Raw genomic sequence first — 14,874 nt, 5'->3', positions numbered from 1 at the left:
GCGGACTCAACGGCTCCGTCCAACACTGCCTCGTGTTCTCATATTGGCCTAGGTTTCGATCTATTCATGATTGCAAAGTGAACACTACAAAGAGTGCAATTGATCATCTATTACTGAAGTACAAATTTGGTACTTTTAAACTTTTTTTCAAATCCATTTGTGTTGATATTATTGTACTGCGCAGATTAATCTAATCGGGACCAACCGAGTTTGGCCAATGAAAACTTTAAAGAATGCAGTTTTTTTATAAAACACTACAAAAGTTTTAATAGCAGAACGTGAGTGCTTGCGAGCACGTGGCAAAAAATAAGGATAAATGAATAAACATAAACCAAATTAAGCGCTGTATCTTGGAAATCACTGCGATTACAAAGTCATTGCGGTATATACTTATAAATTAAGTACAAAGTCTTTGGAATAGCTTTGTGATTTGCTATGCATTCCAAAGCCTACCAAGTACTAGTAATCTGCAAGATTCCTCCTACGAGTAGCGGGTCCCAGGCTGAGGGTAGTAGTACGGCGAACTCGCCCCTTCCTCGCGGTGCCGTGTCCCCGGCGGAGGGTAGTAAGAGCCGGCGGAAGGCACCGGCGGGTAAGTGCTGCCGGGGTCATGAAACATGGGCGCCATGTATGGCAGTGCACGATCAACTGACCTTGACAAGACAGGAAACTCTGAGCCGGACTCTGGCGGCGGCGGATAGCTGCTGGCTGGAGGAGGGAAGCTGGAAGCCGGGAACTCCGGGTTCATCCGTGCTGGAGGTGGGTAGCCGCTCGGTGGTGGAGGAGGATAATAGCTCGGCAGTGGAGGTGGATAGCTGCTGATGTATTGTGCCGGAGGAGCCGGGCAGGCTGTGCACGACGGCGGCGGTGGCGGATATGCAGTGGCCGGTGCCGACGGCGGCGGGTAGCTACTGTTTGGTCCGAAATTTGACGACGGAAACAGTGAGCCCGTCGTTCCCGGCGGAGGGTAGCTGCTTGGCGGCAGAACGTCGTGTAGCGACGGATACAATGAAGACCCTGGCGGTAATGGAGATGGTGGTTGTGGGTAGCTGCTGCCGTGTGGCGCAAAGCTTGTTGTCGCCGGAGCTGGATAAGCCGAACTCGACGGCGGCGGAGGGTAGCTGCTGCCGTGTGGAGTAAAGTTTGTCATCGCCGGAGCTGGATAAGCCGAGCTCGACGGGGGCGGCGGAGGCGCGCAGCAAGAGCCGAGGTCTTGCTCCGGCGCGCCATAGATCTGCGGCTGCTGATACGCGCCGCCGCCGGTGAAGGCGTAGACGAAGCTGAGGCTGCCGTTGGGCTTACCGTCGGGGGCGAGCACCTGGTAGCTCGCGCGCCGCGGCGCCCCGCCGTCGCCGCCGAGATGGGACAGCGGCACGCAGGTCGTGCCGACGAGCTTGGTGCCGAGGAGCGGCACCTGCGCCTTGACCTCGAACTGCAGGAGCCCGCCGTCGCCGGCCTCTCCCGCGCCCGCGCCGTCGACGTCGAACGCGAAGACGGCGTCGTCCCAGTCCGGGTTCTCGCCGCCGTCCGGGTCGGCGGGCGTCTTCTCCCGGCGGCCGCCGAGGGACACGGCCGCGTAGAGCGGCGGCTTCTGGAAGGGGACAAAGGACTTGACCCCGCGGCAGGAGACGGACCTCACGGTGATGCGCCGGCCTGCTCCGGCGTCGGCCATGGCCGATTCCTTGAAGAATCCCGACTTTTCTTGGAAGGTTGTTGGTGGAGCAAACTTGTGGGCTGCCGTGGGGAGGCTGGTGGATCTGACTTTGTTTATCATGCAGCCATCAATTGCAGGTGCCGTGACATCATTGTTTGTCTGGTTTATTCTCAGATTGGAATACAGGTGGCTATCTTGCAATTTTGACCCTTTATTATAATGCAAAAATTATTTCGAAGCCTAATTATTGCTACTACTGATAATGAGCAAAATTGATGCAACGCAAAAAAATCTTGCAAAATCTTTGTGATTAAATTTCGGTGGATAGTGTGATTAATTTAGGATCCATAAAAATAAAAGTTACTCCTTTAACCATCACGGGAAGAAAGTCTTGCAAAACTTAGTACTAGCTTGTAGAGGGCAAATTCATTGTACTATCTACCCAAGGAAGCTTCGAGCCTTCGTGCCTGTTGTGATAGCTGCCATTCCTCTCCCAATTTTGTTCTTTCTTGGCAATGTGCCATGACTACACCTGTTTCCTTCCTCGTTTTCTCCTCCCATTCTATACTTGTTCTTTTCGTTCACCCTTTGATGTCATGTGTCCATGGGGTATGAAACATCGTTGTCAACGAGGAGTAAAAACTTAAAAGATGCTTTTTTATGCATAAAAGTACGTGTTGTCGTGGAAGCAACAAGAGATCGGGGGTATCTGCACGATCAAAGACGTTGGCTGCAGAGATGATAATATGTTACTGTAATTTTAATATCTTTTTAGCAAATCCAAGGTTATGGATAAATATTGCTCAAAATATACAAACAGAGGAGACACCATAGTTGAGCAAAGCAACTAGTACTCCCTCCGCCTCATAATGCAGTGTTAAAAAAAGTCTTACATTATGGGACGAAGGGAGTGGATAGCAAGATATATGGCAAACACCATAAATAATTAAGCACAAATAAGAGCGAGGATAGCAATAACCACAAGGCACCGAGACCAAGGTATGTCCCAAATTTACTTCTTTGAAGGGGACGAGTCTCCATTGAAGAGGCATGGGAACACAAAATATCACCAACGATAAAAAGTCCCACCTTTTTCCCCTCCTTTGAGCCTCGGCAAACAAAGTCTAAGCTCAAGGTACGCCTTGAAGTGACCTCCAACCTTTATAAATGTCCAGGGCAACAAAAAATCGGTGTCTCACCCGGTAACATCGACCCCTAGGAGTTTCCAAACTACAAGATTAACAAGATCGAGGGAGGCAGTGAAAATTTCTCAATTCACAAAAGATTGAGTGCAGTTCTTGGACTCCGGTGTATATGTTATCTTTACATACATTCTCTAAGATCCTTGAGAAAGGAGATACTTGGTTGCTCAGGGTCGGGAGGGTCGTGTGGAACTAGCTTGTCAAGGTTGATGGGGATTGTTTAACACGTTAGGTCACATTCTGTTTCCACATGTTGTCTATGTGGGTTCTTCCCGGTTACGTGTCACCGCCACCATTATATGGTGTTGTAAATTACGGAAGGGGGAAATTGTTGTTGCAATAGATATGTGCATGAGTGAGGGAGGGTTTGGTGTGTGTGTGTGTGTGTGTGGCTATGACCGACAACGTTTGGGAGACGTCCACTCATGCAACTCCTATTAGAAACCCAACACCAAAAGTTATTATGAAAAGTAAAATCTCTACTATTAAAGGGGAATCTGCAGTCGTCGTCGTGATGGTTCGACCACCTCGTTCGATCCCCCGCCTCGTACGATGCATCCACCCCTCGATGGCACGCAGTAAGAAAAACGCTGCATCCCGCACGCACAAGAAACCTGAAAAACCAGCACACGATCCCACACATCGTGACTCAATTTTTTTGAGAGAATAAACCGCCCCACCTCTCCCTGAGCCCTCGCTCCCAATCTTGTCACTCTCGTCTCCTGCCAAATACCGTCGCCGCCAGAGAGAGGAAGGAGCGCAACAGACGCACCGAGGAGCAGGGGGTCACCTCGCTCGCTTCTGTTGACCACCGCCACCTCCACCGCCGTCGACGCCGCGGCAGACGCGGTGAGTCCCAAGCCGCGGGACACTGGACGCGGCCACCCTGTCGCAGCGACAGGAAGAGCAGGGCCGCGGGAGCCGGCGACGGCTCCGGCCCGCCCCGAACCTGAGCTCCGCCCCCAGGCGAGCTCCGGGTCCGCCGCCCCGTAATCCGCTTGAGTCGCGCCTAACGCCATGGTTTATTGCAGGTGGAGGTGGAGTACGTGCCGGAGATGCCCGACCTCGGCGCCGACGACCCCCTCCCCCTCGGCGCCTTCGTGGCGGCCCCCGCCCCCAGGCGAGCTCCAGTTCCTCCGCCCCGTAATCTGCTCGAGCCGCGCGCCTAACGCCATGGCGGCGAGAGCATGGGCGGTCGCGGTGGTGAGGACTAACTCGAAGAGGAGGAGTCTGCCACTATGAGGACCTTGTTCAACAACACTACTCGGGCCTCCGGCAATGGCAGGTTGGGGATATCTGAGATGTGTCCTCTCCGCCTCCAGTAAAGATTTTGTGTGATTGTTTGGTTTGCAATATATTAGGCAGTGTTATTTCTTCATGTTATTAGCTGCCCATTTGAGACGTGAGGAAAAGAACAGCGGCAATGGACAACCCTACACAACGCCACTCGTTGTCATCTTGTCGGTCAAGTAGGTGCATCGGAGGCTGCTCCACGCCTCCACCATGGAATCAAATGGGTGAGGTCTTTTGCCCCTTTCCAAATTCAGAAGTCCTTACTTGTTACTCCAATGTTTTAATTAGTATAAGGGTGCATCGGCCATTCTATTCATTAGTTGATCCATCTCCCACTTTATATTGCCCCTCATCTCCCACTTTTTTTTATCACACAATTCAGCAGAAATTCTTTTTGGTCGTATCTTGCCAAACTGAAGTAATATATTCAAGCCAAAAATTGTACTGGCAACAATTGTAAATTCAGAAAGCAGGAAGAAAATAAACTTGCTGATAATGCAATCAGAACAGAGAGTTATGGACATCAGGACATGTTTCTTTACTTTTCGCGTACTTTTGCACCATCAATTATCAGTTGTAAATTGTGATCACTCGGTTCTTGTTGATCTTGGTCGCCGTTTCCAGTTTGCCCTGTCATCTTGCTCATAATGCAGTCAACTTTATTTCACTTTCAGCATCATGGATCATTCGATCCTTCTGCACACTCAATGAACAAGGGAGCTAGAGCGCTGAAACTTCCCGTATTTTTAGTTTGTTGATGCATGATTGTTTTTCTTGCTATCATTGTCATGACAATGACTGGCTAGGATGTGCTGATGTATTTTTTCATCCATGTTAACCACTAACCCACAGCTTAGCTAGACAGAGCTTCTTCTTTTTTTGCTATACAAACGCTTATGTACCTTACATATTCTTTTATTAGCATACAATTAATCAGTGTTGCACACTGATGGCAGGAATTCTACTATACAGGATTATAACAAGGGGAAAGGATAAGGAAGAAGGGGACTCTATGAATAAAGAACAAGAAGGTGTCCCTGAAAAATAAGCAGCTGGAGAACAACAAGCTTATTGTTGGCTTTCTACAGAAAATGTCGTAACACCTGAGAAAATTGCTGGTGAGAACATCACACATGTTCTTATAGTTTTTAAATGAAAAACTTCTTTGTTTATCTCTTTTTTACTAGAATAGTAGATAATGGGGCATACATATTTGAGAAGGCTTAGTGCAATTAATCCCTTTATCTTGCAGTACTTTACACATGGGCACATGGGTTCCATTATCAGAATAGGAGAGCCTAGCAGTACAAAATCAAGGCTCTGTACTATATCGTTGGCCAAAGGTTATACATATGTACCTATACTGATTTATTTATATTTGTAGCATTTGAGATGGTTGGCTTGTCAATGCTACAAATCGGTATTTCTACTTCTAGAGAAATGTATGTTCGTTTTCCGAATAACTGCTATTGACCTTACATGATTCTTTGAAGTCATACTAATTTGGATTTGTTACGACATACACTTGAACATTTATAGTAGAGATATCTGACTTTGTCTGTTGGAAATTGATATCAACCTACATGGATAGTGCTATTGTTCCTTTGCATAAGCCAAATTAGTCCTGACTATTATAGACTGCCATTTCTTATAGCACTAGGAAAAATGAATGTGGTTACTCACTGTTTCAGATGAGTTTGTCAATAATTTGGCAATGTGGTGTCGAAGTCTTCGCCCATGAGGTTACACCTTCAAGGGTGACATTGAAGAAGCATTCAGATGCACAGATATAAGAGAAGATCAACTTGCACGCACAAGTTGTGTTGCAGACGATGGGGCCATGCGGTTGAATGTGTCTGGTCAAGTTGAGCAAGAAGCATGATATCATTAACGAGATGTTCACAAAATTTCTTCAAAGTTTATTTGATGGTGTGGCATATTTTTTCCGGTTAAGTTTTCTGTATATTTCTATATTTATTTGTACAAACTGGAAGCTATAGATGAACTTCATATACTCTGCCAACTTCGTTCAATAAGATCAAAGTATGCAATATGTTTTTGAATAGTATATGTTCTATATGGTTCTGAATAGTATATGTATGTTCAACAATATTCAAATTCTTTCTTTTCAGAGGGAAATAATCTTTTCGATGGTAAATATATTCCAAAGCAATATAACTATCATTGGATTCACTAATTCATGCATTATTGATAGTGGTAGAGGCAGAGAAAATGTTGTCAAATTAGAAGAGTGTAGGTTGTTATATGGTGGTGGGTATGATTGTAGTGTGCAGCCTTGAGGTTTTACATGCCATCAGTACAGGATGCTAGCACTGCCTAAATTTGTTGCTCCGTGGCAACGCACGGGCATTCAGCTAGTATATATAGAAACCCTTCATAGCCAAGAAATGGCGCTGCAAGGTGTTCAACCATTTCTGGTGTGTGGTCGTTTGAAGTTATCTATTCGTGCATGTGTGTTTCGGCACTTCATTGTATGATAAATTGAAGTCACTCTGTATGCTAAGTTATCTATGTGCATGTGTGTAAAACTGATGATTGTTTTTATTATTATAATATGAAATCGAACAATGCCTTTCTTCTAAAGAATCATATATTCATGTGCTTTTTTCAATTCAACTTCCAAAATTGGACTACATTTGGGGTTAATCTAGGACGCTGATTTTTGGCTCATGGGAGCCCAAAAACCTATATTTGTAACAACCGTTATTTACTCGGGGTCTAAGTAAAGGTCCAAAATGTTTTTCCAGGGATATACAAGTTGAATGCACTAGTTAATATGAAGGGGCGGCTGATGTTTGCACTTGCAACACAGTGTCATTGATTTTGTCGCCTAAGCGCGGAGTAACGTGGCATTGGACATAACACCTGATAAAAGAAGATTCGATGTGAACAACATTTATGAAGATATTTAGCATTGCTTGATGTCTAACATCCGTCCATTGAGAATTGACATTGCATTATATAATCTTGATCACAAATTCGATGATGTCATAGATGTCCCAGATAGTTACTAACAGATACTCCCTCCGTTCTAAAATAGATGACTCAAGTTGAGTCATCTATTTTGGAACGGAGGGAGTAGTTACTAACTTAAACATAGGCTAGATTATGGGAGCCGAAGATTATAAATGATACTTCCTACGTTTCTGTTTATAAGTCGGGCACGGAATTTTGGGTCCTTAATTTGACTAATAAAATATGTATAATATGCCACAAATATTATACAGTTAGAAACTTCATTTGATGAAGAATATAAAGATATATTTTTATAAAACAATATACTTGTTTTACTAGTCAAATTGAATACCTAAGAACACTTGCCTGATTTATAAACCCAATCGGAGGGAGTAGAAGGTATCATGTAATTATTAATGTTACATTTAAAATTTAAATTTAGTTAAAAAACTTTTTCAAAAGAATTAGTATCATGCCATCTCACTTTTCTTTTCTTGAAAGAGACATTATTTCCAAGAATTAGTATCATGATATTATCCATAATTAACATCATGGAATTATTTATTTTTTCACTTAAAAGTTAAAAATGAGATTCCATTTACCAGATGCATCTTGAAAACATTCACGGAGCCAGTACCATGAAAATCTTAGTTTTATTTTCCCAGACAAAGATGATATTTGGGAATCAGTATCGCAATATTTACATCAAATATATCATGGAATTATTGGTTAGCCAACCCAACTAGAATTAAGCGTCACATTTATGATTCAAAATATGTGGCAGAAAAGCATCCACGGGCAGGTGGAGCCCACCCGTCATAGGTCAGACATTAGATGGTTCATGATCTACATGTCAACTTACGTTTATCTCCACATTCATAAATTATTAAGAGTTAAATACACATGAGGAAAAGTGACATTTCCCTCAAAAAAGAAGAAGGAAAAGTGACATTAATTTCTTTGAAATGATTAATGCAGGCAAACATAGATACTGGCATATGACCACCTTATGGAGGTCATGATTATTGGCTGCTGGAGCGTATGGATTCAAAGGAATGGGAAGATCTTCAGAAAGTAGCAACCATGACTTGATAGCTTGTAAATTTTTACTCTTGTTTTACTCTGTTTCTTTTCCACATGTACTTATCCCCGTTCATTGTAAAATATAAAATGACACGCTGTTTTTTGCTAAAAATAATATATTCACTATATCCGTCGGCTGACGCGTAGCGTTGCCTTATGTAAGATGGGCAGAACAGACGTTTGATTTGGTTGAGTGAGATCCAAGGAGTGGAGCTCGGATGCAATCACCGGTTAATCTAACGGCAACGCGCCACCGCCACGTCTTCGTCTTGGAATTTCTCCTCCGTTATCTCGTTGTGCTGATCCAAGTCAAACGGTCTCGTCCCCGTCTTCCTCCCGTCCCGTGGGCTCTCGACTCTCTCCGCTCCCTCTCTCCCTCTCCTCGGGGGGCCGCGGCCATGGTGGAGAGGCGGCCGCGGAGGAAGCCGCTGGTGCTCGCGTCCACGCAGGCGCTCCTCGACTCGCTCCCGGGGGAGCGCCGCGGGCCGGCCCCGCCGCCGCCGGAGCCGGTGCGCCTCAGGGCCGGCGTCCTCCGCTTCCCGGCCCGCCCCTCCGGCCCCGGATGCGGCGGCGAGTTCGGCGACCTCGCGTCCTTCGTTGCCCTCCCCGCGTCCGCGCTCCGCCGTCTCGCCGTCGTCACCGGCACGACGGTATGTGGTCCCGTTCGGCGTCTCTCCGACGAATTCCGGTTGGTCATGCTGCATGGCTGTCTGAATAATTATTGATACATTTGGTTCCAAACTTCCAATTAATAATTGTGGATGAACTAGGTGGCGCTTGCTGATTTCTTTAGTCTGACTGAGCTGTAGTCATAGGTATTCACTCAAGATGTGTACAACTTTGTTGCTGCAGGAGTGATCTCTGTGGGCACATATATGTTAACTGATATATATATCCTTTTCGTTTTTGCAATTTTCAGCACTCAAATTGGTAGACAGGACTACCTTCTGTTGAGACTAAATGTATTAAACAGCTAGTAATCTGCAGGTGCTTGGGCACATATATGTTATTTCCCTGTACTTTGTTCGGTCAATTTATTTTAACTGATATATTTCCTTGTTGTTGCTGTTGCAATTTTTTTTAGCTCAATTTGGTATATGAGATGAAATTAGTTAGATGTAATAAACATCTATTAATCTGCAGGTGCTTGTGAAGAATACCGATAATAATGTTGGTAGGATTGTCAAGGCAGTAGTATTGGATCGGCCATCCCTCGATGAGTCCAAGAGAGAGCATCCTGATTCTGAACCTGTGGCCTCAACCTCTTCTTCTGATCATGTGATGGGATTCTTACCTACTCGCTCATTTCCAGCTGATCGCTTTGCACCCTTGGATGAAGATGTTGCTTATGTTAGCCCACTTTTGGCGTTCAACCTGGGAGTGCATATTTCCTGTCTCAAGCTTCTTATCCAGAAAGGGGAGGAGCCTTTCAAGTTCTGCTCTAAAGTTTATGAGGATGGTTCTGCTGTCAGTGGGATTGGTATTTCTCTTCACTTAGAACTTCTCCCATGCCCACAAGTGCCTAAACATGCTTTGCACTTACGGGTTTCTATTGTGAGGATTCCTGATTGTGGTGTGCTTGCTTCCCTAAAGATAAATTCAGCCATTGGAGGAAGTGACTACCAAGATATGATAGATCAAGCTTTAAATGAACACTTCAAGTTTGATAGGTTCCTAGCAAGCGGGGATGTGTTTTGCATACATAATGACTGGAATTGTGGCATGATCTCTTGCCTAGCGTGCAATAAGGAGAATGATAGACTGCATCCTCCTAGCATGATATACTTTAAGGTAAATTACCCACTTTCCTTCATTCAGACATGTTTGAATGAAGAAACTAAGATACATAATAAATGTTATCTATCCTCTTAGCTTAGTTTTGCCCTCATTTTTTATCCATAAGTATTGGGTGTTAATATTGTAATTACTCACCAGGTAACCGGCATGGAACCATCAAATGAGCCGATTCTTCGTGTTAACCGTGATCAAACAGCCCTTGTCCTTGGGGGGAGTGCTTCTGCTCCAGTCCCTCCCTGCAGCTTCTTTTCTGCCAATGATGATTCAGTCCCTTTGCATGGCGAAGTGGTGGAGCAATTAGCATCCATCATCGCACCAGCATTGTGCCCTTCAAACATTTTACCAAGGATCAAGTTTTCCACTTTCTTGTACGGCCCATCAGGTTACTGCACTTTAATTGTAGTCTCATTCCTTTTCACATTTGTTACTTGACTTTGAACTGAACTTTTGTTCAAATCAAATGCTGGGGTTGCAGGATGTGGAAAAAGAACGGTAGTCAGGCATGTTGCGAACCATCTTGGTATGCATGTGGTTGAGTGTTGCTGTCATGATCTGATGACATCATCAGAAAGCGGGGCATCTGCTGCACTTGTGGCTGCCTTCAAAGAAGCTCAGAAGTACTCATCTTTTTGTCCTTTGTTATCTCTACAGAAATTAATTCCTGTCTTAGTTCGTAAACTGTTTTATTTAGTTTGTTTTACTTTTTCCAGGCGATGGTATTTACTTTGTTTCCTTCTTTGTTGAATATTATTTTTTGAAGGTATTCTCCTTCTATAATACTTCTTCGCCACTTTGACGCAATTGGGAATACATCCTCCAATGAAGGCCCACAATCTGAGCAATCTGGCATTGCAGCAAATGTTGAGTCTGTCATTAAGCAGTACACTGGACAGCGTTGGGTTGTGAAAGACTCGCTGCCAGCAAGGGATGTGATTGGAAATTCAGTAGGTCTTTGTTCCCCAAGCTTTTAGGTTTTAACAAGCCCTTAGGATATAAAATCATCTTTGTATCAACTATCAAGTACTTTATTATTGAACCTCTTTGTTTTCAGTACCTTGTGGAACCTGAATGTGTAAGCTCCGTTCAAGTTATACTAGTGGCAACTGCAGACAGTGCTGAAGGAATGCAGCAATCAATTAGGCGATGTTTCCGCCATGAGGTCAACATGAAGACTATAAATGAAGACCAGAGGAAGAACTTGATATCTGAAACACTCCATGGTGTCTCAGCAGTTGCCGATGAGGTGTTTTTTTGTTGTTGTTATGAACCATAAATGGAGTTTTATGCTTTTATTAAAGTTTCGTGCTTATATGGTTTCATTTTCAGAGTATCGATGACAAGTTCGTAAAAGATATATCAGTGCAAACGTCTGGGTTCATGCCTAGGGATATACTTGCATTGGTCGCAGACGCTGGTGTGTCATTTGCGCATAAAGTTGCAGTGGAGAAAAGCAGCAATGATGAGCTTGAGGGTGCTCTTACTGCAAGCTCTTCTACCACTCAGAAAGAAGAAAATTATTTCTGTAAAGAAGATATTTTGTCTTCCTTAGAACAGGCTAAGAAAAGGAATCGTGCTGCATTGGGCACACCAAAAGTAAAACACTTATCCCTGCCTTCCAATATCTTGTATCTTCTAGATTTCAGGCCCATCCGTGTACAACCCATGAAACCGTACATTTCAGCTTTAGCTTGCTTTCTGCAAGTCCTTGATTTGATTTTTTTTGTGATATAGGTTCCTGATGTCAAATGGGAGGATGTCGGTGGGCTTGAGGAAGTGAAGAAGGTTATTCTAGATACAATTCAGGTAAATTTTACTTGATTCATCTCTGAGCTAAGATATTGCATTCTATCGATGCAAATAAGATTTAGCTATACCAGAAGCTGGTTCATTTGGTTTGAAACTGCTAACTGTGTTCTCTTTTGTTGGTATTCAGTTACCTCTGTTGTACAAGCACCTTTTTTCTTCTAAATTGCCAAAGCGATCAGGTGTTCTGTTATATGGACCTCCAGGCACTGGGAAGGTAGGTGTAGTGAGTTTTATACTTTTCTTGAATTGAGTTTTCATTCCATTTGTCAAGTGATGGCTGTATCCAAGAGCAACATGCTCACGAGGATGTTTTCTTTTGTATTCTTAGACATTACTGGCGAAAGCAGTAGCGACTGAGTGCTCATTAAACTTTCTTAGCGTAAAAGGTCCAGAATTGATAAACATGTATGTTGGAGAATCAGAGAAGAATGTCAGGGACATCTTTGAGAAGGTATATCCATCTGCACAAGCGACGTAATTGCCATGAAATATTCACATATACTTAGGTTTTCAGTTTTTCACTGTCAATTTCAGGCTAGATCAGCACGCCCATGTGTGATTTTCTTCGATGAACTTGATTCCCTTGCTCCTGCACGAGGATCCTCTGCAGATTCTGGAGGTGTGATGGATAGAGTGGTTTCTCAGGTATAATTAACTTCATCAATGAGGTGGTGACTGGGTGTCTCAGTTTTCCCTCTTTTTTTTCAATATTAAAATGTTAGGGTCATCTAATTCACTCTCCCCTTTTATCTCTTTACTAGTTGCTGGTGGAGATTGATGGGTTAAGTGATAACAGCCAGGTTATTTCCTCATCTACGATATGCCTTTTTTTAACCTATATTCTCTAGATGCAGTAACATTAAAGGAAACCATTTTCCAAATTATTCTTTAGGACCTCTTCATTATTGGGGCTACCAATAGGCCTGACCTTCTTGATTCTGCACTTCTCCGCCCTGGCCGATTTGATAAGCTTCTCTACATTGGTGTAAATATTGAAGCATCATACAGGGAAAGGTAGTCATCGGTAGTTCTTTCTTTCACCAAATTTCAGGTTCGTTTAGACTAAACTGTGATCTCCCTATAATTGTTATGCAGGATACTGAAAGCACAGACTCGCAAGTACAAGCTCCACGAGAATGTATCTCTCTTGTCGATTGCTCAGCACTGTCCTCCAAACTTTACTGGTGCTGATATTTATGCATTATGCGCGGATGCATGGTTTCATGCTGCTAAGCGTTCCGTGAGTAGCTGTACTTCCCTGCTGCTGCCACATTATGTTTTTCATAGCTGTGCTCTGTCAGACTTACGCGCTTTATTTGAAGGTCAAAACGCTTGAAGCTGACCCTTTGAGAAATAACGAAGCCGGTGCAGAAGAAGTCATTGTCGAGACTGAAGATTTTATGACGGTAATATTCAAATCATTTTTCAGAAAGCACAATAAAAATCTCTGTGGTCATACCTTAGGAGCTTAACTAGTTCTCATATTACACAGGTGTTGGGTGATATCTCGCCGTCATTGTCAATGGAGGAGTTGCAAAACTATGAACAGCTGAGGCAGAAGATCGAAGGACCTTCTAGATGATGTTTGCTAAGACACTTTACTAGAAAAAGTGTGCTTTTCACCTCCCAGCTAATCAACTATTGCCTGAGTGTACAGCCCTCAGCTTTTTTGTGTTGAGTGGAGTTGGAAATAATAAATTGTTGCCAAAGCATCCCAAACTCCTTGCATGAATGACTCGATGGTTTCTCCTTATACAATTTCAGTGCATTTGACCGCGTGTTGGATGCACCTGCCAGTTAAGATTTTGTCATGTCTTCTAGTTTTACCGAGCAGGGATGTAAAACTCTGAAAATACTGTGTATAACCGAACTCTTATATTTCTTTACGGAGGGAGTAGGTTGTATATATATAGCTTAATAAAGCGTGACGATATACAGTCGGGATTTCCGTAAACTACAATGCAAAAGTTCAAAGATGAAAGTACAACAGTACACTACTTTACGTTTTTGCATTCCATGGTAGTCCCAGTCACGTAATTCTAGCTTATTAAAAAACTCGTTAGAATTTTTATTTGGATTGTCTACAAAATTAGAACGACGTAAGACATAAAAGAATTGTAAAACAAATGCAACTATATTGTTTTAGGGTCCCGATAACGTCCACACGTGTGGGCGTTAAGGGATCTGGCCACAAGTTTTGTGTGGTATCTAAAGAACCAGTCCACATGTTTACAGGCCACACGTTTTGTGTGGTATCTAAAGAACCAGTCCACATGTTTACGTGTGGGCAAAACAAGTAATGCCCACACGCCCGGTCTTTTGCCTCGTGGTCTCTCTCATACGTCTACGTGTGGACAAAATAGATAACGCCCACAAGCCCGTACTCACGGCCCTGCACGCTTCACATGACAGTCACCACGCGTCCCCGCAGTTGCCATGGTCCGGACCCTCTTTCATGTTCGTTTAATTGTAGTTGTCATGTTGCTGAACTACAGTTGCCATGTTTGATAACTACAGTTGCCATGGTTGCTCAACTGCAGTTGCCATCTCAGGTCAAGTGCCGGATGCCATTTTTGGACAACTGCGTCTATTGCCATGTATGGTTTGCTCTACTACAGTTGCCATGTTTTGAAAACTTTAGGAGTTGCCACCTATTAACACCAGGCAATTGCCATGTAGCACTATAAAAAAGGCATGGCAAAAACACATGTTCGGGTAAAGAGAGAGTTGCCATCTGCTTACAAGCACGCTAGGACAGTTGCCATGTACCCTGCAAAAACACATGGCAACTCGGGTAAAAGAGAGTTGCCATCTGCTTACAAGCACGCCAGGGCAGCTGCCATGTACCCTGCAAAACACATGTCAACTGACAGCTTTGGATGTGGGAGAGGAGACGGGCGTGTGGGCGAACTGATAAACGCCCACACACCAGCCCCTCTGTGTGCGTGAAAACTGGCGTGTGGGCGAACTGCTAAACGCCCACACACCAACCCCTATGCGTGCGTGAAAACTGGCGTGTGGGTGAACTGCTAAACGCCCACACACCAGCCCCTCCGTGTGGTG

The 14,874-nt window shown here is 44.0% G+C and overlaps 1 protein-coding gene across 1 annotated transcript; it reads left to right on the top strand.

Moving 5' to 3' along the window:
- Nucleotides 1-8,579: 8,579 nt before the first annotated feature.
- On the top strand, nt 8,580-13,612 carry LOC119365647 (peroxisome biogenesis protein 6-like). The gene is made up of 16 exons (XM_037631299.1): nt 8,580-8,858; nt 9,352-9,999; nt 10,144-10,387; nt 10,481-10,622; nt 10,766-10,949; nt 11,057-11,248; nt 11,332-11,598; nt 11,737-11,808; nt 11,939-12,025; nt 12,140-12,262; nt 12,346-12,456; nt 12,573-12,611; nt 12,704-12,825; nt 12,907-13,051; nt 13,134-13,217; nt 13,304-13,612. The coding sequence occupies exons 1-16, from the start codon at nt 8,607-8,609 to the stop codon at nt 13,391-13,393; spliced, it is 2,802 nt and encodes a 933-aa protein (XP_037487196.1). The 5' UTR covers nt 8,580-8,606; the 3' UTR covers nt 13,394-13,612.
- The last annotated feature ends 1,262 nt before the right edge of the window (nt 13,613-14,874 follow it).

Source organism: Triticum dicoccoides, chromosome 2B (genome assembly GCF_002162155.2).
Source record: "Triticum dicoccoides isolate Atlit2015 ecotype Zavitan chromosome 2B, WEW_v2.0, whole genome shotgun sequence".
NCBI lineage: Eukaryota > Viridiplantae > Streptophyta > Magnoliopsida > Poales > Poaceae > Triticum > Triticum dicoccoides.
The sequence above is the reverse complement of the archived record's forward strand: the minus strand, read 5'-3'. Positions and strand labels throughout refer to the sequence as shown.

Bases quoted from the DNA above. Each gene is read 5' to 3' on its own strand.
- LOC119365647 (XM_037631299.1), top strand. From the start codon at position 8,607: ATGGTGGAGAGGCGGCCGCGGAGGAAGCCGCTGGTGCTCGCGTCCACG. The intron at 11,599-11,736 runs GTAAAACACTTA...TTTGTGATATAG, and splicing joins CTGCATTGGGCACACCAAAA to GTTCCTGATGTCAAATGGGA. The intron at 12,457-12,572 runs GTATAATTAACT...TCTCTTTACTAG, and splicing joins TGGATAGAGTGGTTTCTCAG to TTGCTGGTGGAGATTGATGG.